Source organism: Mastigoproctus giganteus, chromosome 9, assembly GCF_048544385.1.
Source record: "Mastigoproctus giganteus isolate SK-2022 chromosome 9, ASM4854438v1, whole genome shotgun sequence".
NCBI lineage: Eukaryota > Metazoa > Arthropoda > Arachnida > Uropygi > Thelyphonidae > Mastigoproctus > Mastigoproctus giganteus.
The window spans coordinates 69,678,719-69,705,436 of NC_143583.1; the positions used below are offsets into that span (position 1 = coordinate 69,678,719).

The window sequence follows — 26,718 nt, forward strand, 5'->3', positions numbered from 1 at the left end:
GGCAATTAGTTGTGATACAAAGGAATAGCTTCATCAAGAAATATTTGAATTCGGTAAATCGCATTTATGAAGTACGCATCTGTATGTATACTTAATTGTTTAGGGACTTTGTGTATGTTAAACGCGAAAGCAACTAAGGTTATGAGAAATCAATGTATCCTGCCTGTAACTGGATTGCTTTTCTCCAGGAACCATACAACCTTCGCTTGAGACCGATTAACTCAGCAAGGTGTGAAAAAAACCCCATGAACATTCCTTGCATCATTGAAAGGATTCGAACTCGGACATCTTCCACTCAGTATGAGAGAACGGCGATTATAACCAGTGCTCTTTCATCGAGGAGTTAAAAGGATTGATTAAACTAAATGCTCTTGTCACTTACACACACACACACACACACACACACACACACACACACACACACACACACACACACACACACACACATACACACACACACGTGGGAATCACAGTTAGTAAAATCGCCGTCTTTAAGACCTGAGTTCGAGTCTTGTCGATAACGTGAGGAATTTTAATAGGCCATTTTCACAACGTGACTGAGTTAGTCGGTCTCAAGCAAGAGTTGCATGATTTTTTCTCTTGGACACTCAGGTTTTTCGTCTAGCAAACAGAAAATCGGCCACAGAACGTACTCATTTTACAGACAATATGGTCTTAGTCGCTTTTAAGTGCATTTTAATCTATCACGGAACAAATTAAATTTCTGAAGATGACTATTAACATTTTGCTAGTTACGGATCGTTAGGCCAAAAGGAAGACGATGAGGGGACTATGACTCTCAAGAAGCAAAATAAATCTCCGCTGAGGAAGGGGGATGGCTACTGAAATGCCAAAACCAGAGCCAAATTGAAATTTTGTTATAATTGTACGGAATTTAAAACATTTGGCGTGATTAAGATTTGATGTGTCTTAAGGGTAAAAGCAACTAAGGCTATGAGGCGGCAGTATGTTTACCGAGAGAGAGAGAGAGAGAGAGAGAGAGAGATAAAAATACTGCAAAAAAAAACACCAAAAAATTACTCATATCACTCACAGTAGGCCTATTTTCTGCGGTGTAGAAGAGCGGTGGCTATAACCAGTGTGCTGTCTGCCAAGATGCGTGAATCAATAAAGTTACTAATTTGATTATCCTGTTAGAACAATAACGTACGCATTTTTGACTGTCCAGTCAGGAAAAAAAAGTTGTATAATAATTGTTTGCTGTTTTTGGTCAAGGATGTTATTTCAATAATTGTCTTTAGTCGAGGATTTTATTTCCATTATCGCATTCGAAATCCTACCTTTGGTAGGATTCCAAAATCCATCTAGATAGAGCCCTCCTAAATTACCCTAAATGATGCGGTATCTCTCTCTCTCTCTCTCTCTCTCTCTCTCTCTCTCTCTCTCTCTCTCTCTGTGTCACTCATCATTTTAGTAATGACGTCTACAATTTAGCAAGGTCATAGTTTTGTCTTCTATGAGGAAGTTTTTATCAGCGAGACTCTCAGGTGTTTGCTGATTGGCTCTGTTAGAAAAAAAATTGTAAGGACTAAACGTGAGAAACAGGATGAAAGTGAAAACACCTCGTTAGAAAGTGAAACCTGAATCGCTTGCGTGCGTGATCGTGGTAGTAATGCTACTAGTTAGCTCGTACTTAGGTTCTTGTTCAATTTAATCAATCACAGAAACACTGAAACCGTTGATTAATTACAGGTAAGAAGTTCAGAGTAAAATTTAATATAAACTAAAATAAAATGTGTTAGTTTCTTTTTTAAAATATTATTTTTACCTGATATACTTGTATTAATCGCTTCATTTTCTGCAGTACGGAATATCGAGACTCCCCGAATTCAGTACTGTCTTTGAAAACCATGAGGAGATTATAGCTATCGAATAATTATCTATTGTAACCTTTACCAAGTTAGAAGATTTGTTCAACATAGTCATACAAACTATCGATTGAGTTTAATTTAATCGTGTCAAAGTAGGATAAAGATTACAGTGGAAATAGTTATAGTGAATTTACAGTTACAATTAAGTGTTGGATGTGGGATGGTGAGTAGTTGGAAATGCAACCAGTTGTTACGAACAGCTCATATGGGATTTTCCTACTTCTAGAAAAGTGTAAATACAGGGAAACTGGGACCTTTCGCTCATCCTGTATAAAATGCAATGTGAAAATAAAATTAACAACAATATATTGTTGTTAGTTTTTCAAAATTTCAGGGCTAATATTTATTAATGGACAATCTGTTCTGCTTGTTCTATTTAGACTACCACAGATGGATCACGGAGTGGCTGAAATTTTGTTGCTGCTGTTTGGTTTGCCTTTATACATCGATGCTCAAATCACAAGCAAGGGTGAATGCGCCGTTTTTGATTCCAAACTGAAATTTTCATTTTCTCAGGTAAACAAATATAAGTACAAATCAGTAAAAACTTTCAGAATTTAAAAATTAAATAAGCTTAGTATTACTTCCATTTTTGACAATAAAGCCTTTTTTAAATATAACCATTTCACAGTATATTCTAACAATAAAATCTAAGAATGCACTCTGTAATAAAAGAGTTAAGGTAACTTGTAGACATGTATAGTATCTTATGTAGGGCACCACTTGAACATCAGTTTAACTCCCCTTGGTACACTGTGATGGATACAGAATTCTGTAAAGAAATGTGTGTAATGTTATGGTTGTACAGTGTGTGTGTGTGTGTCAATTGTCAATCATTTGCTAAATGTAAAAAAGGGGGGCTTCTACCTAAAATGGAAGAGAGCATGACATACATAAACATATAATATTCACGACGAAAGGCAACAATTATTGTTGCTACCTGATGCTATTCTGTAGTGCGGTGCTTCACATGGGTTTCTCTTGTCCTTACTTTTATTTTCTTTTAATTCTCTGCAATTACTGAAAGAAAAAACAAAAAAAAACGTCTTGAATGAATGTAAATTGCCTCTGGGCCATATGAAATTCGGCGACGAGGTCTCCTCAATTCTGCTGCTCAGGTGTGTTAAATGCCAGTATGTTGTATGTTGTATGTGGTATCATGTACATTTGCTTCTGGATGTCCTGACATTCTGAGAAATGTTTTGTATTTCAAAACAAAAAATGAACAATTTTGATACCAGTGAAGGCTGCTCTCGATCAGTAAAGGATCTAGTTTATTATAAATAAATTTTCTGTTTACACTCTAAAAAGAGCACATAAGATCAGAGACATTTACAATTATAGGAATAAATTATAGCTATGATTATTTTAAAATAAATAAATTACTATTAGTAATAGTAGTAGTAGTAGTAGTAGTAGTAATGGCAAATGATGCAAGAAAGCAAGCTTATACAGCATCAGCCAAAAAAAAAAAAAAAAAAAGAAGAAAAAAAAAAAGTTCACCTATCCGTACCCTCCGAGAATTTATCTAGTTGAATTTATCCAACCCATCCATTTCTACAACACCGGATGGAAGTCTGTTCCAACAATCAACCACCCGCTGGCTGAATGCAAACTTCCGCACATATATCCAGCAACCATCCTTCCTCAACTTAAATTTATGCCCCTCATGTGCGTGGTCTCAGCAAGAGGAAGAATGCCATTTACATTCAACTTATTCAATCCGTTCAAGGCCTTAAACACCTCAATCAGATCACCTCTCAGATTCGTAGTCTCCAGACGCTGCAATTTGCAGAACTGAAGCCTTTCTAGGTAAGAGCATCCTTTTGTTCCTTTCACCAATCTGGTCACCCTTCTCTGCACCCAATATTTATAGATATTAGACCTAATATTAGATATAACAAATAAGAAATCAAATTTATTTAAAAATGTTAGACAAAAGATTGTTTCACAATGTATTTGAAGTATTTCCTTCAGAATTCAGAATATAGTAATTCTGTTTACTTTTCTGTTTTATTTTAAAGTTTTTAATGGTAATAATCCTTTTGCAAATTACTGGCCGGCCGTGGCAGTATGATTAGTTTAAAAATTGCAAAATTCTGTTCGACTTCCATACATGCGCAGTCCGTTAACTTATAATAATTAATATCGTTTGGCGCTGTAAATTATAATTATCGTACTGTAGTCAGTATTTGTTCGTAATGGTCATGGAGTATTAACAGAAAATTTTATTTTATTTAAAATTTTGCAGAAATATTGATAGAATGACTCGGAATATCAAAAAAAATTAGTAAAAAGAAAAATTTTAATTTAAAATAAACTCACTTTTATTTTTACTACGCGCATTGAATTACTAGCTACATACAGCAGATACGCACGCCATGGTAAGCAAACGCCCAAGATGTCCGTGGGATCCAAGACCTTGACTTGCAGCTGGGACATAAGTAGCAAGGACACATTTATAATTCATAAATGAGTAGGATGACCATCTGTCCTTGAAAGTTACCATGAAGAAACTAAGGCTACGAATATGTAATGTATCATGAAGATTAATCAAACTTTCTAGAGTTAATGAGGTTAACGAGAAGTTTAAAACACGACGCTCACCGCAGTTAAAATATAAAATTATAGTGTGTGTGTAAAAACCGGTATTGTGATTTTCATTTTTAGGGTTACTTCACTTTTATTTTCATTTCCTTTTCAGGAAAAGCGGAGGGAGGCTATAATAAGCGCTAAGGTAGTTAAGGTCATGAGGCGTCAATATATCGTGTTCATAAACTGCGTATATTCTAAAGTCGATTTGTCTGCTTTTATAACTGAAGGCCGAGCTTCCAGAAGTATAATAAATAATAATGATGATAATAATAATAAACAAGTTACTTTCACTAGAGAAGATGGGTATTTCATGGATTCCAATCCATGCCTTTTCCACGCACAGTATGGAAAACCAGCGGCATAACCACTGTGCAAACCGCAAGGACCCAAAATAAGCAAACTGACCACAGTATACACTCAACTACAGACATAATTAGCTGAGGCTTCATTACCTTAGCTGCCGTGGCTCTTATTCAGTGGCGCATTTTTTTTTTTTTTAATTTGCAGACCCTAAACAAAATATCTGTATACGGTCCGCTACAGAAAAAGAGCCAAGGGACAAATTTCAAATAATGATGCTGGAAACACTAATTTGATGCTATTTTTTGTTTAATAAATGCTATAACGGCTGCATACGTATTGAAATCTAAGGTTTTACACGTTAGATATTACACGTTAGTTATTAAAAGTTTATGTAATTAATACGAAGCAGGTCCCACTAAATGATGGCCCTAGACAATTGTCTAACTCAATTAGGCATAAGTTTTTCCTTAAGTTCATTTTAAACAATCCTTTGAAGCCGCTCTCCAGGAAAAACACCATCTTCTAAAGAATTCTCAAGAACATTCTTTGCTTATTTATTATATCTTTTTTTCAGGAAATATCACAGACACAGTAATGGCTGATTTGTAAGGCATTAAAATAGTCACTTTTGGATGCACTGTCCATGTTCGGCACGCTGGAGGCGGTGATGTTATCGTTTGGGGGGGTTGTTTTGTGGCATGCCTTGGGTCCTCTAATTACCTTTAATCAAAAGCTCGATGGAAACACCTACCTTTCTATCGCTGCCGACCAAGAATACCCCTTCGTGGTGACACTATGAACAAGACAACGCGATATGCCAAAACGCCCGGTAGGTTGCTAGTTTGTGTCAAGAACATGACAATGAATTCTCCGTTCTCCCATGGCCGCCCAGTTTCGACCGATTTCAACCCACTTGGGCATGTGTAGGACCTATTGGGAAAGGGCATTCGATGCTACGACCATCCACCTGACGTGCGGCCATTGCTAGACATGTTGTTCAACTCATGAGTAGCACTTCCAAAGGACGTCTTGTCATACCTTGTGCAGACAATGCCAAGGGTGTACGGCTGTATTACGAGCAAAAGATGGCCCACGCGGTATTAAGTAGGTGTTCCTAATGCAAAGCCAACTCAGTGTATATTATAAGAGTGCTTCATTATGATAAGAAAGTCTTTCAATTCAGTCTCAATAGTTTATCGCAGGAATTTTCCGAAGAGTCAATTCATTTCTATACATAACTCTCTGTGCAGAGCTTGTAGTGTCTCAGATACTGTGAGTGGAGATTTGGCGTATTAATAATTTGGCTTCCCAGTTATCAAGCCCAAGTTTAGTGGGGTGGGGGGGACTCCTGTTGTGGTCTGCACCGATAGCCCAACTTTTTTCAAATCAATCGGCATTCTACAGAATGAATAGGTAAAGTGTTTAATAATATGAACATCCACTTTTCGTAGTTTTTCTGGTCATTCTATAGAATTCCTAAATTATAAACGTGTCAGAAAATTAATCACTTTTTATGTTGTGGACAGGTTTTTATTTAAATCTTCACGATAAAAATAATTTGTGTTCTGCTTTTCTAAATTAATATTTTAAAATATTAACCATTTTATATATTTTAAAGATATTAATTGTTATTAATTTGATTTTACTAAAATATTTTATTGTTAAAAATTTATAATTGGAAATAAATATTTGTAATGTGTTATTATATTTTTTTGTGATTTGATCTGATACTATACAATACAATAATAAAGTGTATTGTATTGTATTTTATTATCAAGTTTTATTTCCGAAGAAATACTTCTTTACATTTCCATACATACAACAACCATTTATTAATTTTCTTTTCACTGTACTTGTGGATTAGACTAGTTAAACATTAGACGGGAATTACCCTGACTGCTACACCAATATAATAGAGAACAAGTAGTAGGTACTGTAGTTATCTTTTTCCTGTAAGATTCTTCATTTTATTTGCTATAATTTTATTACTTCATAAAGTTTATGGGAAGTGTATAGCTTTTAAAGCAATAAGAAAATTTTTCTTGTAACTTTACTACATGTAATTCGTGAATCAGAATATGAATTTTTTTTATTATTATTATTATTTTTTTTTTCCTTCCTGTGTTGGGTACGATCGTGATTTTTTCCCAAGGTTAATGATGCCAATGCAGTCTTGTCCGGTTACTAGCAGCTGTTATTTCTTTTTTTTTATTTTTTTCCTTTTCTTCTTCTCTAACGAGGCAATTAGGAATTTCTGTTATCTAAATTGGCGAATGGATCCGGTAGTCTTTATTTCATAACCAACTACTGCAAATATAGAAAATTTTACACAATAAAGATTTTTTAAAAGAATCAAACAGCAAATCTTATTCTTCGAGAATTCATTATTAGCATGAGCGAATATATTTTAAGGAAAAAACCCCTCAAACAGCGTATCGTAGGAGTGTCCGGTCCATGGGCTGCGTGTGGCCTATTTCTTCTATTGTGCGGCCCGCAGCCAGCCATGTAGTAGCTGGGCGCGGGCCTCTTAAGTGTATTCCTACCTCCTACCTCTCGAGCTTAAAACTTGCGTATCACAAAATTTGTATAATTTCACATTACTTTTGAAGATATCCAGTTTTGGCAATATTCGATTTTTCTGCATTAATATTAGTATTAGTCAGAACAAACGATGTAAGGAAGTGGATTTTTCTGCATCAGCCAATAATAATAATAAAATAAATTAATGATAAAACAACATAGAATATTCATACTATATTCCCATTTCCACCAGGTAAACATCTAATCCTGCTCTGAATTTAGCAAGACTCACTGCCTCTACCACATTGGGAGGCAGCTTATACTGGTGTTCGACAATCCCCTGCTCATTAGTGAACTTCATGATATCCAGTTTTTTTTTTTTTTTTTTTTTTGTTATTCCATGAGATTTTATATATTTGTCCTCTACTTCTCGTCTCGCCTACGAGAGAAAACAGATTTTTCTCATTCATTTCACTTCAGTGCCTTACTTACCCCATTCACCGCCTTATTCATATCAATCAGATTTCTCCTCAGATGGCTAGATGTCAAACTTTGCAGATTGTCGTTGTTCTTATAATAGGGTTTTTGGAGCATCAGCGACTAAGACCATACTGTTCTGGCGCCTCCGTAGCCAGGTGGGAAGGAGCAGCAGTGCGTAGCACACGCTTCTTGATTAGACCGGGGTGTTCGAGCCCGTCACCACCAAATACGGAGGATGCGGAAAGGTCAGGGAATGACCACCGCATATCCCGGAGCAATATGGCCTTAGTTGCTAATGTTCCTAAAAACCAGATAACATAACAGCTCCGTATGTACTATCTGTAAATTGCGTGTGTGTTCTGTGGTCGATTTTCAGTTCGCTGGACGAAAGACCCTGGACCAGTGTGTGGAGTACGGCGATCTACCAACTGTCCTACGAATGAGAGCAAACTGCGCAGACCACAGTTTTTAAGTCGTTCTTCATGTGTGCACTGATTGGTTCTTATCACTAATCTGGTTGCCATTTTTTAACCCTCTCGAGAAGTTGTCTTTTGTAGATTCTAATTAAATTTTAACCTGATTCGGGCCGTACTCGGGAATGTTGTGGGCCTCATGTGGCCCACAACACTCGCTATAATACACAACCTCCTTAGTTTAAAAAATTAGAAGGAAATTGAATATTTGGCAATCAAAAATACTGTAGCAGATATGCTTCCCATCTAATTGGAAATAAATATAACGAACGCCTTTAAGTATTTCAACTTTGCAGAAAATGAAATTTCCAGTATTTAACTCTGCCAAGTACACAGGCCTCAAGTTTTTATGTATAAGATTATTATTATTATCATTATTATTATTATTATTATTATTATTGTTGTTGTTGTTGCTCTAATATTATTTCTCCCTGATTGGGGGATTCCACTCCGTGACGGGTACTGTTACCAAGTACACAGGGTGGTTGTTATGTCTGGTGTTGCTGTTGGCCGAGGAACTCTGACTATCCCACAGGTGTTTAGGATTGCGACTTTCTGGAGTTCCTTGTAGGTGTTCTCTAGGAGACCTATTGCTGCTAGGCTGCTATGTAGGGTCTTTGGCACCATACCGGTGGTTGATGAGCGGGATGGTCGTTACTTCTTGCATATGTCACATCTCCTTGACCTCATGTCTCAGGTTCGTGTACTTCCTGATTTTTTTTTTTCCTCATGGGTTTTCTGGAAATTGCTAGTGTTCGGCATCGCCATGTCAATCAGGTAGGTAGCCTTTTCCATCTTGTCCACAAGGGTTATGTCCGGTCTGTTGTGCGGGATGGTCTTATCCGTTATTATGGCGCGGTCCCAGTACAGCTTGTGGGTTGGGGTCTCTAGTACTGCCTGGGGTTCGTACTTGTAGTATGGTACACTTTCTTTGGTCAACTGGTATTTCCTCGATAGCTTCTGATGTATTATCCTGGCTACCTGGTCGTGTCTATGAGTGTACTCAGTCTGGGTGATCACCTTGCACCCTGCGGTGATGTGTTGGATCGTTTCTGAGGCCAGGTGGCATCGTTGACATGTGTCATCTGACATTCAGGGCTCCTTTGCGATATATTTTCTATAGTTTCTGGTGTTGATTACCTGGTCTTGGATGGCCAGCATGAATCCTTTAGTCTCGGGGAAGAGTGTACCGCTTGTGACCCATGCATTGGAAGCAATTATTATTATTATTATTTAGTTTTTAGAATTGAAATAAGTAGAGGTGGCTAGCAAAATTTTTAAATTATGGTTAAGAATATGAATTTTTCTTCAAAGGGAATGTGGGAATAGGCTTTTATATAAATTTTGTTTTGTAAAGAAGTGGTATGTAATCGAAGTTGGTTAAAGAAACTTTTTTTTTTTTTTTTTTTACAATTTACGCAGTAGCTGGTGGAAAACATTGATTATTATGTAAATACAACCCAGATAGAATCTTAGGCCTCATAATCTGTTACTGTTTCTTAGGATCTCTGTTCAAGAAAATATTTTAAGTGTTTTTTTTTTGTTTGTTTGCTTCAATAATAAAAAGAAGCATATGTACTTTATGAGCACCCTGAGTGCAACTCAATTGGCTAGCCATGCCTCTTGTTCTTATACTTGACAAGGAATTCTTTTTTTTTTTTTTTAAGTTACGAATCTCGTTTCAAATTAAAGTTGATAGTCAACGGTCAAGAGGTAAACTATCTTTTTTGTTAACCTTCATTATTGAAGTAAAAATGAACTTGTAATATTATAAGGAAAATATCTATATATCTTAAAACCTAACGAATCAGGTCAGCTGTAAACATATGCCCAAATATCAGGGTGTCCTCGTGAGGAGGGAGGCAATGAAAGAACTCTCGACGGAAAATTATAACTTAATCGAAAATTACAAAATTACCTAGCAAACCCCCAGAGAGCATACTAGTGTGCTGTCTGGGGGTTTTCTAGGGTTTTACAATGAAGCAAAAATTCTGCTACATAACAAGAGTATAGTGCACATTGTGTGAAAAGAATTATGTGGAGTGAATATTGGATATATTTTATTTAAACTAGGCACACGTGATTCCGCATTTGTTTTGCAATTTTAAATGTTTACTGAGTCTTAAATATAGAACTTCTTTTTTTTTTCCAATAAACAGTCTGTTGACAAAGCTGGAAGAGACCAGGGAGTCAAGCTCCAGGAAGTCAAGTATAAATTTCATAAAATATTGAAAAGTATATCATTTGCATAAACATTTTTATTTTATTATTATCATCTGCATAAAGATAAGCTTTTACATAGAGGTAGCTCTTCCTTTTATATGGTTTCCTACGTTTCATTACTTCAGGTCTAAGTTTAATATCCATAAAATGTGTCAGCTTCCAACAGTTCGTCATTGTACTGTAAGATTAAAGTAATGATTACACTGCTTTAACGAGAGAGAGAGAGAGAGAGAGAGAGAGAGACCTTGCTCTTTTGATAGAAGTATAAATTAGGATTTATCGATGAAAATTTAATAAGATAAGTAGATTATTTCATGGGTCATCAAATAATTTTCAATTACTTCGTTGAGAATAAGGCTATTAATCAGTAATAGTTGAGTCACCTTTGGTAATGGGTCATCATATGGTCTTGATCTTAAATGTAATTAAAGAAATTTAATTACATTTAGATGTAATTAAATGTATATTATAATTAAATGTGTGTCAGTCGTTGTAATATATAAAAAATAATCTTGATATTAGGTCAATGCGTTAAAAAGAAATATTCCTGTTTCTCTTAAATCTCCTATACAAAAATTCCATCGAGTCCTGAAAATTTCTTATTTTTAAAATGTTCGCTTATGTTTATAATATCATGAGGTGGAGGGTCTTTAAAGTAACGCACAAGTTTGATACAAAATCAGTATTTTTTTAAAGAATTTAGATCAATTGGGAAAAAGTTTTGCTCAATGTATCAGCGATACTTGAAGCAAATCTAGCTGCAATTGTAATTAAGGGATCTCTCCAGTAGAAATCTGGTTAGTTGTCTTAAGAGTTCTCTTAGTTCACTTATTTACAAAATTAAAAATATTTATTATAAACAGTCTGCCATTTCTCTTTCTGAGAAGTCTGTTTGTTATTTAAAAAAATCTCAGTAGTGCATTTTTTGTTTTGTGATTGTTACTGTGCCTGGCCATAGAAGTTTTTATATTTCCTGAATAGTTTATCTATCTCTGAACCATTAAAGACTTAATTTCAGCAGTCATCCATAGCTTACCTTTCCTCTTTTTTTGTTTTAAAAGTATTCACAGAATTATCATTAGCATTTTTAAACTTGTATCTTGACTTAGCAATGATTTGGAGGTTTGCTAACGTAGTATTCATATCAAGTATGCTAATGTAGCTTGAGCACTCAAGACGAGAAATTCTGGTATTAAGAATGGTTAGTACTAAAGAACCTATTCTTTTTCCGGTTGTAAATAACTGTTTGAACAGGTTTGTTAGTATAATTTAAGAGATGTCACTGTAAGATTGGCGATTGTCAGAGTACTCTTAGGATGTAGGAACTGACTTATAAAAATTTAAAGTTGGTGGTTACGCGATCTAGGAAAAAGTTGCATCCTTATCAGCCATTTTCTATTGTCCGGTTATTTTAAGTAACATGATCAAAACTAGCACAATTTATTTCCAATAATCATCATATTATTATGATAATAATTATGAAATACTATGTTTATTTCCAATAATAAGAATAATATTACATGACATGACCAGATCGCTAGGATAATACATCAGAAGTTAGCGCAAAAATACCAATTAAACAAAGAAAGTGTACCATATTATAAATACGACCCACCGGCCGTACTAGAGACTCTTACTCACAAGCTATAGTGGGACTGCACCATAATAACTGACAAGATTCCCCACAACAACAGACATAATTCTTATTGACAAGAAGAAAATGGCTACCAAACCTGATTGACATAGTGGTGCCCAACACTAGCAACTTCCAGAAAACCTTCCAGAGGGAAAGATCAGGAAGTACACAGACCTAAGCCAGGAAGTCAAAGAAATGTAGCATGTGAAATAAGTAATGACCATCCCAATCACTGTCAACCGCTGGCGTGATGCCAAAGAGCCTCCATAAGAACCTAGTAGCAGTAGATCTCCCAGAGAAACTTACAAGGAGCTCCAGAAAGCCACTGTCCTGAACTCCTGTAGGATAAAGAGTTCCTCGACCAAAAATGGTGACCGAACGTAGCAAACATCCCACGCACAAAGTACCAGTAACCGTTGCAGAATGGAGAAAAACCCTTTAGGAGAAGAAAGAGATAATAATAATAATATACATTAGATTAGATTAAATTTCAGTAATCAAATTTTAATGAAGCAACGAAAAGTCACAAATTATAATTGACAACATGTTCCGTGTCATAGGTCTTAATTTTCTTATTTCTATTTCCGAACAGTTCTACACAGGAGTTTGGTATGTCATCGAAGGTTATCCCAACCGTTATTACGCTGATCATTCATGCCAGGAATTCTCAATGACAAACAACGACAAGTATGTCTTCATTAATGAAACAACATTCAACGAAAGGTAAAATTAACAATTTTTTTTATATTAAAGATAAAGTAATTTAAAAAATAATGATAAACTATCTGCTCTTAAGGGTCATGTGAGAATATTAAGAGGATAATAAATTTTGACTAATTGCCTAATGGCTAAAGGCAAGAATAAACGTAATTGCGTTTATTCTTACCTTTGATAAAGCTGATGTAAGGATTTTATTTTACTTTATCAAAAGCTGCTGGAAACACAAAAGTTGGAGTGCATATAATCCGCTCTGACGTTGAAGCCTTTTTTTTTTTTTTTTTCTTTTTAAGAATACACAAGTTCCAATAAGATACCAGTTTAATAGAACGAACGACGTTTGAAAAGTTTTTAGATTGGCCACACTGCAGAAATGAAAGCGGCTGGAGTGGAGCGGCGACATATCATGTGGCTGTGGTAGGGATCATAAGCTACACTGCTCGACAAAATTAATAGAACACGCAGAAAACGTGGTGTAATTCGTGCAGCTTGTAATGAAGCGGTACAAAATTTTGTATGGTGGCGTACCATAGAATAACGGTGAAATTAGGACACAGCGAGAAACTTCGGACATTACAGAAATCGATACAAGATGCTCGAAAATACGGTCACATGATATCAGTACGGCGTATGATTCCCTCCAACGGCTAAACAGGCCTAACAGTGGTAAATCATGCTACATATAAGGGTGTCTATAAGATTCTGTGGCAACAAATCCCATTCTTCCACCAGCGCAGACCTTAGCTCACCAAGCGACCGAGGAGTCTGCACGGGTAGCACAGTGGTATCAGCACCGTCCTCCCCACACCGGGTAGAAAAGACCCGGGTTCGAATCCCGTCGATGACGCGAGGAACTTTAATAGCCTTTTTTCGCTTCTTGCTGAGTTAGTCGGTCTCAGGCATAGACAGCAAAGTTTTCCTCTAAGGAAAACTGGGGGTTTTCGTCCAGCAACGCAGGCAACTCGGCCAGAGAACACACACAATTTACAGACAATAAACATGGGTAGTTGAAAGTTACTTTTCAGATGACCCTAATATAATAGTTTTTTTTTTCGAAGTGACCGAAGAGTTGGCTGTCGGGAGCAATACGACGTCCAAGGGCGCGCCACACATGCTCAATCTGATTTAAGCCTGGTGATCGTGATGGCCACGGCAGTCGTTGGATATCCTCAGTTTGAAGATATTCCTCTACCACTCGACAACGCCACTATATGCAGTAGCGTTGTCCAGCATGAACAGAAAATCTCGGCCAACCGCACCCCTAAAATGTCGCAGATAGGGTTCGAGGATCTGTTCTCGGTACCTCTGCGCAGTTACTGTACCCCTATTAAAAACATGAAGAGGCGTGTGGCCGTTGATCATTATTCCGTCCCACACGATAACACCGTCTCCACCCTAAGCGTCCCTTTCTCTAATGTTGTAGGGATGGTACCGCATTCTTCGTTGTCTCCAGATGAAATGACTTCTACAACCTGTTTATAGGATAAAACAGGACTCATCAGATAACAGAACGGTACTCCATTTGTCAGGGATCCAAATTGCATGTTCATGGCTCCAGTTTCGACGAGCTCTGCAGTGGTTTGGGGTAAATGGGATAAACTACTATATTAGGGTCACCTAGAAAATCACTTCAGCTACCCATGAGTATTGTGTCTGTAAGTTGTGTGTGTTCTCTGGTCGATTTGCTTATTTTACTGGACGAAAGCGCCCAGTTTCGGGAAAAAAACCTTGCTATTTACTCCTGAGACTGACTAACTCAACCACAGACTGAAAAAAACCTATAAGTTCCTGACGTCATCGACAGGATTCGAACCCAATACCACTTTATGATACCACTGTGCTATCCGCGCTACCCATTTACCCCGTCTGTGCTACCCATTTACCCCACAGACGGGATAATGGGATACAAACCACTGTCTTCCATACAATCCACTTGAATTGAACTTTTTTCTTACCACAGTCCGGTTGGAAATTTTTCACCTGTGGCCGCAGAAACCTCAAGAGAGGTCGATGAGAGGGCATCGTAGGGTTCCGTTTGCTGTTACAGCCAGATAGCGGTCTGTTATAGTTGATGTAGCCCTCGTGCGACAAAACGTTTGTATGCTCTGCATTGATAGTTATTATTTTATTTATTTATTTTTTTTATTAAATCTGTTTATTGCTCTGCTCAGGAGTACCTCCTGGACAGCAGTAAGCTAGGGGAGCGATATTTACATTCAGAGGTTAAGGCAGGGACAAGTGTCCGGCGGTTACATGAAGTACATGTATACTTAACCTGAAAGGTACAGAACTTACAGTGTTTATTATTTTACTTTACATACTTGAAAGTTATGGAATACCGAAGTGTCCCAAATCATTTTATCAAAAAGTGCTGTAAATTACAAAAACATGAAAAATATGTACAAAAAAATATTTAGGATTGGGGCAGTCCATCACCAGTTGTTGCCCGTAGTATCACATCAATCTTGACTGTCTTAATGCTCACAGCTAGTCTTCTTTGGAGTAATAGCTGCTAAGAGAGGGGACCAATGACGGCTTCACTTTATTTTATTTTACATTCATCGGTCATGGAAAGCATTGTCGTGGCAATTTTCCTTCTGTCATAACGGTAGATTTGTATATATGTCCGTTAGCTTCTGGCGTCTGTATATAAGCTGCTGGCAGAATTTATCCAGGTCGATAGCTAAACTGTTGAGCAACTCTACCGTGTTTCCTGGGAACATGCGTCTCCAACCTTTTCATGTTGTAGAAACACGGGCTTCTGGCAATGTGGGAAGTTTTTTTCAGATCAGTGATGTCAGGGGCTTCGAGTCGTCCTGCGATTAGTCTGGCCAGTGTAAGAAGGTTAGCTGCCACAATCTGTTGTTCAATGGCGTGACTTCAAGATTTATTTAGAGATGGGCCCTAGAAATGGTGTATTGGTTGCCAGTCCGCCAGTTGAACCATTTGAGGAGCCAGTATTCCAGGCTGAGGAACTTGTTGAAGTGTGTTGTGGGAGCAGATGACTAAATAGTTGCTGTATAAATAAGTATAGGGTACAGAAATCGAAAAACATATTTCTTTACCAGTTCAGCGTCATGAATTCCCGTTATTTCTTGGCGGATCGCCCACATAGCGGAGTACATTTTGGTTTTTGTGTTCAGGAGGTGAGCCTGGAATGTCATCCCCCTCATCCCATAATATTCCGAGATCCTTGTGTGCTTTTACTTTTTGAATAGATGATCCATTGATGGTAAGATTGATATCATTGCGTGACTTGTTCCAGGTGAAAGACATTCCAGCTGTCTTTGCTTGATTAATCTATAATCCCATTGAGGACAGATATTGTTCAAGGTTAGGGATATTTTTACTTGCCTGCAAGTTAGTGCTAAGAACCTGATTTTGGTCAGAAGATGTAATGTAAAGTTTCAGGTCATCAGCGTTGGAGGGTTGATGGGAGGACTCCCCCCTTGTGGGACACCCCTATTAGTAATGCATGTTGTCCGAAAGTGTGATGTGAGATGATGAGGTATCTATGCTTCAGGATTGATTTAATGATGCTGAGAGTTCTTCCTGTGATGTTGAAGTAGTGCTGGAGAATAGCGATTAGAGCTGTTATGTCTATTTTGTCATAGGCCCCTTATGTCAAAGAAGATAACATCAAGCTGTGTCCTGTTGTTGAGAGTTTCTGGATTCTGATAAGGGTGTCCAGGAGGTTGCTAATAGTAGATCTTCCCTTAATCACGGTATGGAGGTACAGCGGCCTGTGATTGAAACAGTGGTCTGCAATGGTGTTGCAATGTTGATATTGATGGGTCAACTGTTGATGATCCTGCTCAGGTAGCTAACAAACTAAATGAATATTTTGCATCGACATTCACACATGAGGAGTTATTCAGCGAGGGGAATGCCAGAGGTGTATTCAACTCTAGCAGTAAGCTACAGAATCTTGAAATAACTGGGAGTAAAGTGGAGGAGAAACTGTTGAAGATAAACACAAGAAAGGCACCCGGGGTGGATGGGATCTATCCAGTTATATTAAAGGAGGCAGCAAAGGAAGTAAGCAAACCCTTAGCCATAATTATGAGAGCTTCCTTGGACTCGGGGGAGGTACCCATAGACTGGAAATGTGCAAATGTGACCCCAATTCACAAAGGAGGATCAAAGGCTGACACAAGTAATTATAGACCTGTGAGCTTAACTTCTGTTCCAGGAAAATTAATGGAGGCACTAGTTAAAGAAGCACTGCAGGATCATTTAGACAAGACTTCAGTTATAGCTCGGACACAGCATGGTTTTGTTAAGGGGAAGCCTTGCCTGACCAATTTGATTGGATACTATGATGCAGTCACAAAAGAACTGGATGCAGGGAATAGCTTTGATATTATATACTTGGATCTTAGAAAGGCTTTTGATACTGTTGCACATGGAAGACTGCTACACAAATTGGAGCAGTGTGACATTGGAGGCAAATTGCTGCTATGGATAAAGGGGTGGTTGAGGGGGAGAAGACAGAGAGTGGTAATCAATGGACACTGCTCATCGTGGACTAATGTTATTAGTGGAGTCCCTCAGGGCTCAGTGTTGGGTCCATTATTGTTTTCTGTATTTATAAATGATATTGATGATGGTATATCAAGCTTAATGTCCAAGTTTGCAGACGATACAAAGGTTGGCAGGGTTGTCAAGGACACTACTGACACTATGCTGCTGCAACAGGATCTGGAAAGGTTGAGCAGATGGGCTGAGAGGTGGCAAATGAGGTTTAACATTGACAAATGTAAAGTACTACACATGGGAAACAGCAACCCCAGATCAACGTATCAACTCTGTGGTACTACACTGACAGTGGTAGAGAATGAAAGGGACTTGGGGGTGGTTGTGCAGGCAGATATGAAGTTCTCTGAGCAGTGCAGACGGGCTGCAAGAGTAGCTCATGGAGTATTGTCAATGATATACAGGAATTTTTCCAGCAGGGATAAGGAGGTGATTATTCCCTTGTATAAGGCAATGGTCAGGCCACACCTAGAGTACTGTATACAGGTCTGGAGGCCTCATTTCAAGAAGGATGTAGAGCTGCTGGAACGAGTACAGAGAAGGGCAACAAGATTAGTGAATGGAACAAAGGGGTGCTCTTACGAAGAAAGGCTTAAGTTTTGCAAATTACAGTGTCTGGAGACTAGGCACCAGCGAGGTGATCTGATAGAGGTGTATAAAGCCTTGAATGGTTTGAGCATGCTCAATGTTAATGGGATTCTTCCTCTAGCTCAGAAAAATCACCTGAGAGGGCATAAATTCAAATTGAGGAAAGACAGATGTAGGATAGACGTGCGGAAATTTGCCTTTAGCCAGCGGGTGGTTGGTTGGTGGAACAGACTTCCATCCCTTGTAGTGGAGGTTGATAGCCTAAATAAGTTTAAGGCTCAGCTGGACAGGTATTTTGAACGAACAGAGGGGTGAAGTGGAAGTGGGTTTTTTTTTTTTTTTTTGGCTGATGCTGCATAAGCTTGCTTTCTTGCATCAAATGCCTCTACTAATGCTAATGCTAATGGTGGGCTGAATGCTTTTTAAAATATCTTGAGGAATCCACAGCTAATGACAATAGGCCTGAAATCTTGAGCTCGCTTAGAGTTTCTGCATTTAGGGACCGGCCGAACAAAGTATGTGTTCCAGATCTTTGGAATCTCTGCACTTTCTAGGATTTTATTGAAAATAAGGACTAGGAGGTCTATAATATATGAACTACAGATTTTGATTAGAAACAGAGGAAACCGGTCGGGACCGGTTTCTTCTGTTTCTAATCAACGTTTTTCTAATCAAAGTTTTTTGACGATCTCTATCAGATTGGCTTCGGGTTATGGTTAGGAGCGATATTGGAGGTTTGCGGAGAGGGCCTAAAAGTGCAACAGGGCGTTGTACATGTGACGTGACTGGTCATTCTGTTGAAAAGTGAGTCAGTCCATTCCTTAAATATTTCTTCCTTCATAGTGATTTGCTTGTGACTCTGTTTTTGGAGTCTTTTAGATCTTTTCAGCTTATCCATAGAAAGTTGGTTGCAGACAAGTCTTTTTTGTCTTAAGAAAAGAGCCCTTGCATTTTTATAGGCGCTGAAGTGTTCGGCGTCAAATGATTTTCTCTATCATCGGTAGGCCTTCTGCTTGTGGAGGAAAGTTTGTTCGATTAAACCATACAGAAGTTCTGGAGATAATGCGTATTTCTTTTTCAGCTCCCTCTTTGGCTATTCCATAAAGCTCTTTGGCTAGATGGCGTAGGGCTACGTCAGGAGGAACAGTAAACAGGTGTGTCCAGTTGAATTCTTCGAATCGTCTGAGGATGATTCCTGTTTCAGGAATTTAGTGGAAAAGATTAGTTCTCTCTCAGGTTGTTTTTCTTTTCTGGGCAAATGAAGATTGTGATTTTTTTGTAGGGTGATTTCACATGTGATATGATTGTGGTCAGGGTATAATTTAAAAGAACAGGTGATCACAGAGATGCTGTCAAGATTATGGAATACGAGATCGAGTGCGCTATTACCTCTGGTTGGGCTAGTAATAATTTTCACAAGGCCCAGGGAAGCAAATATGGCATCAAGTTCTTTCTTAGCTTCATCATGGTGTTGTGTAGGTATGTTGAAGTCAACTGTCACTATGGTGAGGCTTGTTTCCAAGTTTGTGGCTATCCAGTTGTGTAGCTCCGCTCTTGAATCTTCAGGGGAAAATATATTACACAGACTTGAAGCTGAGTATAATTGAACGATAACAACGTGGAAAGAGCTTCAAAGTTGTGCGTTTGGCTGGTTTTAGTGAGTTGAAAACGTTCTCTGAAGACCAGTGCGACTCCACCTCCTCTTCTGACAAGTTTAACCGTCTGACAAGAGAGGAAGGAGGTTTAACTACCGACCCTGAAGTTAACCTGTCCTGCTTTTCCTGGTGCATCTGTACCACCTTAGCATATGTCTCTTTGATGGGAGGGTCTGTCTGTCACAGCATTACTAATAAGTAACAACGTAATTGTTTCAGCATTTTGCGTTTAGCACAGTGGTTGCTATCATTCGCCTTTCAAATTGTGTGGAAGACATAGATTCGAATCCTTTCAAGATAGGAATAATTTTTATCAGCATCTTTCACACTGGCCAATGAATCGGTGTCGGGAAGGGTTGTATGTAGTGTACATATTTATAAATTATTGATTATATATCAATAATTTATAAATAATTTACGTGTAAACTTATGTTCCCCATATGTTACGTTTGATTTATATTTAATATATATAATTTAATATAATTTAATTTAATATATAACCCATAAAAAACTTATGTAACCCATACGTTACGTTTAATTTATGGGTAAACTATGGTGTATCTACACCGATATTATATAGTTATTTAAACCCTGTGCATTTCGTCTTTAAAATAAATTATTTATATAAAAATTAAATGACAGTATACAAACATAAACGATCATAAATATGATTGGACTTTTATAGGTCAGGTGATTTCGAAACGATAGAAGGAAAAGCAAGATTCAAGCGCAGAAAGAACCTCAACAGAGTGCTTTTAATGCCTGGAATTAAAAGCTGTGAGTGCTCAATTTTTTTTTTATTTTTATACTTGCATAGATGAACACCTTACCGAAACGCTTCAACCAAACGCAGCTCAAACCAGCCTTACTTCAGTGCTGCATTATTCAAAATTTTATTTTTTTTTAAATACAGTTTTAACGCGTTAATTTGAAGCCCAATAAAAGATTTGATTGCATATCCAATTTGTATTAAACTTTATGGTTTGTGTAAGAAAGACGGACAGACGTCCACAATACCTTAAAATTATGGTTTTAAGATGATATTGTGATGGTATCCGAAACGATAAGATTTGGTTGTTTTTTTTTAATTTTTCGCTTCGAAATTAATAAGTGAATATATCATGTCTGTAAACTGTATGCCTTTCGTTGTCCAGTTGTCTATTTTTAGGGACGGAAAAACAACAGTTTCTGGAAGGTGGAACTTTACAGGCCTCTTCCTCGCCGTACCACAACGAATATAATCACTATCCTCGCCCGTGCAAAAAGCCTGAGTTTTAATCTCGTCAACGACGAGAGGAATTTTTATGGGCTTTTTTCAAAAGGCTGAGATTAATCAGAGAATACATTTAGAGACATATTACAATGACGTTGTTGTTCTTTGGGGTTTTAGGGCGTCAACGACTAAGGCCATATTGTTCCGTGTATATTGTCTGGGGCACCTCCGTAGCCAGGTGAGAAGGAGCAGCAGTGCGTAGCACACGCTTTTTGATTAGACCGGGATTCGAGCCCGTCACCACCAAATACGGAGGATGCGGAAAGGTCAGGGAATGACCACCGCATATCCCGGAGCAATATGGTCTTAGTTGCTAATGCTCCTAAAAAAAAAAACCAAATAACAAAATAATATATTGTCTGTAAATTGCGTGTGTTCTGAGGTCGATTTTCTGTTTGCTAGACCAAAACCCGAGATTTCGAGAAAAAAACCATGCTACCCTCGCCTGAGACGACTAACTCAGGTACATTGTGAAACACAATTTTTATTATTATTATTGTTGTTGCTCTTATATTATTTCTCCCTGATTGGGTGATTCCACTCCGTGACGGGTACTGCTATCAAGTATACAGGGTGGTTTTAATGTCTGGTGTTACTGTTGGTTGAGGAAATCTCTGACTATCCTACAGGTGTTCAGGATTGCAACTTTCTGGAGTTCCTTGCAGGTGTTCTCTGGGAGACCTATTGCTGCTAGGCTGCTATGTAGAGTCTTTGGCACCATACCGGTGGTTGACAAAATGATTGGGATGGTCGACACTTCTTGCATATGCCACATCTCCTTCACTTCATGTCTCAGGTTCGTGTACTTCCTAATTTTTTCCTCATGGGTTTTCTGGACATTGCTAGTGTTGGGCACCGCTATGTCAATCAGGTAGGTAGCCTTTTCCATCTTATCCGTTATTATGGCGCGGTCCGAGTACAGCTTGTGGGTTCGGGTCTCTAGTACTGCCTGGGGTTCGTACTTGTAGTATGGTACACTTTCTTTGGTCAACTAGTATTTCCTCGCTAGCTTCTGGTGTATTATCCTGGCTACCCGGTTGTGTCTATGAGTGTACTCAGTCTGGGCGATCACCTTGCAACCCGCGGTGATGTGTTGAATCGTTTCTGAGGCCAGGTGGCATCGTTGACATGTGTCATCTGACATTCCGGGCTCCTTTGCGATGTATTTTCTATAGTTTCTGGTATTGATTACCTGGTCTTGGATGGCCAGCATGAATCCTTCAGTCTCAGGGAAGAGCGTCCCGCTTGTGAGCCATGCATTGTAACCAATGTTATCGATATGTTTTTGATGGAGGTCATTGTAGTGTCTGCCATGGACTGTCTTCTTTGCACATCTTTCTAACTTCGTTTCTTGTGCCGTCTGGGTGGGCGGGGGTTACTCTCTTAGGTTGAGTGGATTATACCACTTATCTATCTTCCTATGGCCTGGTGGAGTGATGCTGTGTTGTTCTCGGAGTAATCCTTCAGGTTAACTATCGCTGTTTTCTGTTGCTCTATCAGGCCCCTTCCTCCCTCTTTCCGAGGTATTGTTAGTCTCTCCACTGCTGACTTCGGGTGGCGTTGGCGGCTCTTGGTCATCATTGTCCTTGTCTTTTGCATGATATCTTCTAGCTCGGTGTTAGTTCAATCTATAACCCCAAAGGTGTATGTTAGTACTGTGGCTGCATAGGTGTTTATCGCTTTAACTGTGTTCCCTGCGTTCAATTTTGATTTCATCAGGCTTCTGAGTCTCTGATGATATTTTTCGGTCAGACACTTCTTGATTTCCTGCTGAGCCCGCATCATCCCTAGGTATTTGTCGGTCTCTCCTTCTGTCATAGCTTCGATCTCTTTAACAGTCAGCGCCTGGTAGTTTCGGCCAACTAATTTTCCCTGGTCCAGTATGTGGGTCTTGCATTTGTCTAGACCAAATTCCATCCTGATGTCCTTGCTGAATTCTTCGGTGATCCGGAGAAGTTGCTGGAGTTGCTTCTCGGTTGCCGCGTAGAGCTTGATGCCATCCATGTACATCAGATGAGTGAGGGTGTACAGGTTCTTTCTTCCTTCTTTGAGATTATATCCGTACTTGCTGCCGTTAAGCATGGTGGATAGCGGGTTGAGTGCTAGACAGAAGTGCAGTGGGCTCAGAGCATCTCCCTGAAAGATTCCTCTTCTAATGGGGATTGGCCTGGTTGTGATGTTCTCGACCTTAATGGTGGTACTCCATTTCGCCGTTGTTGCTCCTAGGAAGTTTGTCACTATCGGATTGACCTTGTAGATCTTCAGGATCTCTATTAGCCAGCTATGAGGTATGGAGTCGAAGGCTTTGCGGTAATCGATGTAGGCCGTGTATAGGTTGCGGTGCTTCTTGTAGGCTTGCTTCATAACTGCAGCATCTACGGTTAATTGCTCCTTGCATCCTTTGCTCCTCCGCTTGCATCCTTTCTGCTGTTCAGCCATTATGTTCTTTGTCTTTAATCTTCAGATATGTGACTCCTTCAGTGAGAAACTTCGGGACTGTCTCCGGGTGTCTTATCATTCGAGTGAACTGCTCTGCTAGGTGCTTGTGTATGCAGGTGAGCTTCTTGTACCAGTAGCTGTGGATGTTATCAATTCCTGGGGTTCACCAGTTGTGGGTGTTCCTGATCGACTGTTTTACTTTTCTTCTCGAATCTCCCACTCTCTCATCTCTTATATGTCCTTGGTTTTCTTCCGTTCTACTTCTATCCAGGGTGCTTTGCTGTTGTGTCTTATTTCACTGCGCCAGATATTTCCCCAGAACTCCTCGATCGTCTTTTTCTCGGGTGGTCCGTTTCCTGCTTTCTCATCTTCACCCAGTTTCCTGCAGAAGGCTCTTTGGTCCTCATCGAAGATTCGGTTGTTTATTTTCCTCTGGGAGCTCTCTTTGTATCTGCGTAGTCTCTTGCTGAGTGCGAGGAGGTTCTGCTTCAGTGTGTCCTAGTATTCTCCTGTTCTCTGATTTCTGGTCTCATATTTGCTGTGGACGCTATCTCTCTTGAGGATGCTCTTCACCTTTCCAATCAATTTCTTACTTCTATTACCCTGTTGGTACTGGGTCAACTGACCTATCTTGACTTAATTCTTCTATCTTCTGCTGAAGTCTTCTTTCCCAGGCTGGCAGTTCCTTCTGTTTTCGGTTCTTCTGCTGCTGGTCTCTCGTTTCTTTTCCATTAATTCTAGTAGCTACTATGGCAGCACAGTATACGGCTGTGTGGATAGCCTATTATTATTATTATTATTATTATTAGCCATATGGTGCAAGGAAGTTCGAGGCTTATGCTGCACCAGCCAAAAAAAAAAAATTCCTGAGTTACCCTGAGAGAGAGAGAGAGAGTCAGAAGTAGAAAGGAATCACAAAGAAAGAGAAGAATGATGATATCCAGCTCAGGACCCTGGGTGTGCCAAGCCCATACCCACCAGATGTGAGCCCCTGGGGTATCTTCGACGGGACTCGAACTCGGGTCTTTTCCACCCGGTGCGGAGGATTAGAATTCGAACCTAGACATTTTTCCGTACGATGTATAAAGACACAATTGTAACAACTGCATTATACACGAAGAATTGAACGAGACCGATAGTGGTCGATTAAATGCAATTTGAACCATTTTCGAATCTAGGTGTAACAAAAAAAAAAAAAAAATTAAAATTATTATATCACGGCCACCCGTAATTTCTTACATATACCCCTGTATGTATGTATTATTTCTGTAAATTGCGTGTGTTCTCTGGTCGATTTTCTTGTTTTGCTGGACGAAAAAACTCGAGTTTCTGGGGGGGAAACCTTGCTATCTACACCTGAGACCAACTCATCCATGGAGTGAAAAAAAAACAAAGTTCCTCGCGTCGTCGACGGGATTCGAACCCGAACCTTTGCCACCTGGTGTGGGGTGGACGATGAGGATACCACTGTGCTACCGCGCAGATCTAAGTGTGACAAAGATACGTGACCACGATGTTGTAAATGGGGCTGGGACAATCCTTATAGGTGTGAATATAGTTGTGAATAATGTTTATAGTTGTCTAATAGGCAAAGGACGCTGCTGGAAAGTATGTAACAAAAGAAGTTAATTTTTTGCTCAGCAGATGACTTTTGAGACTATTTTTCGGAATTAAATTTTATTTTAAACATGGAGGGTTATACGAAGAGGGCTGTGCTCGTTCCAATGGGTGTTTCAACGGAGGTTACTTTTCCTGATGTCAAAGTCATTATCGGAGACGAGTCAAAGATTTTCTGAGGTTTCACTTTGCATTCTAGGTGGAGAGAAGTGTCCTCTGTGCTGCGCGTTACGTTTTGTGCGCTTGCCCCACTCATTGTATTCTGGGTGCCCGTTAAAGGAAGGAATCTGAAAGTGAGCCAGCTCTTTAACGCGATCGAAGATCTTTAACCCTATAGAATTACGTGACGAGCTTCTTTAGAATACTGCAAATTGTATACTGCAGGATGATGATGGACTAGGAAAATTCGTTTTTTTTTTCGTCCCTTGTAAACAAAAAAAGTTTACTGAATGTCCACAAAACTACATTCTTCCTCCTGGGGGCTTCCAAAATGACCGTAAAGATTCCTAAAATATACGGAAAATAGAGACGAAGGGTGTGGAAAACTCGGAAAATCAATTTTCCACCAGTGTTTTTTCCCTCTAAAACCAAAGTTGATATGGCATCTTCTTGATTCGTACCAACAACATTTCAAACTTTTTAAAGCAAAGGTGTGGATTTTTGATAGGAATTTTGTGCGAAGTTAGGAGGCCACTGTAGCTGAGTGGTAAAACACGTGGGTACAGTGCTCCTCACATTTGGTTTAACTATGGTTCGAGCTCATGGGACTGCTAAATACGGTGCTGCTGTTGCTGTACCCTATGTGTCACAGTAGTTTACAAGATAGAGGGAATACAAGAACTTTCCAGAGCATAAACAGAAAATGTTTTTATTAATTTAAAATGTGACCAAGTGACGTTGGAGTTTCTTCAGCAAGTCCAACTGGATGTATTAAGTAGAGTGTCATTATTCAAATGTTTTAGACATTCTGACAGAGATACGGAAGAGATGAAAGCTACAGCCACTACACTGAATAAATTGAAAAAAAAAAAAAAAGTGAACTGCAGCCATTATCAATCCACTGCAGGATGGAAGTCTCTTAAACGATTCATGTTGAGGAAAATGGACCATAATCTGCCACACTGGTCCAGTGCGGTTGGCAGATCGGCCGTATTTAGCGGTAAGGGACTTGAACCCCGGTCTTCTCAAAGAGCGTATGCTACTGTACTCCCGCTCCTGCCCGCTCGGCTACGGAGGCCGGTATACATCGAATATCACGTTGAAAAACAAGCTGTTGCAATCCGCCTGATGCTTGATAAGGAATAGACCTTCAAGAATTACATTTAGGCACATCAGCGACTAAGACCATATTGCACCATATATGTTATGTCTGTAAATTTCGTGTGTTCTGCGGTTGATTTTCCTGTTTGCTGGACGAAAAACCCGGGAGAAAAAAAAACATTCAACCTGAGACTGACTCTCAGCCACATTGTGAAGAAAAAAAAATAAAAAAATTCCTCCATTGACGGGATTAGAACCCTGGACTTTTCCACACAGTGTGGAGAGGACTGTGCTACCTGGGAGAGAAAACAGTTTTGATTCTAAATAACAGGTAGTCTCAAAAATTTTCGAACCTCTCGTATATATTTCCGAAATAGGGAAAATACATATAGCAAGGGTGGCTAATGTCTCTGATTAGCCTGCTGAATCAGAGACAACCGTACCTAAGATCAAGGTGTGGGCGCGTGGATGTGGTATCCGTATTGTGTTTACGTGAAAGCAAATACCTCAG

General features: G+C 38.9%; 1 protein-coding gene across 1 annotated transcript in view; it reads left to right on the plus strand.

Moving 5' to 3' along the window:
• Positions 1-1,607: 1,607 nt before the first annotated feature.
• Positions 1,608-26,718, plus strand: part of LOC150080430 (apolipoprotein D-like) — a 29,571-nt gene continuing 4,460 nt past the window's right edge. The window contains exons 1-4 of the mRNA XM_090381437.1: positions 1,608-1,713; positions 2,273-2,408; positions 12,715-12,845; positions 20,304-20,395. Coding sequence (XP_090237563.1) covers positions 2,283-2,408; positions 12,715-12,845; positions 20,304-20,395 — 349 coding nt within the window. The 5' untranslated portion in view covers positions 1,608-1,713; positions 2,273-2,282. The remainder of the gene's footprint in view (positions 1,714-2,272; positions 2,409-12,714; positions 12,846-20,303; positions 20,396-26,718) is intronic.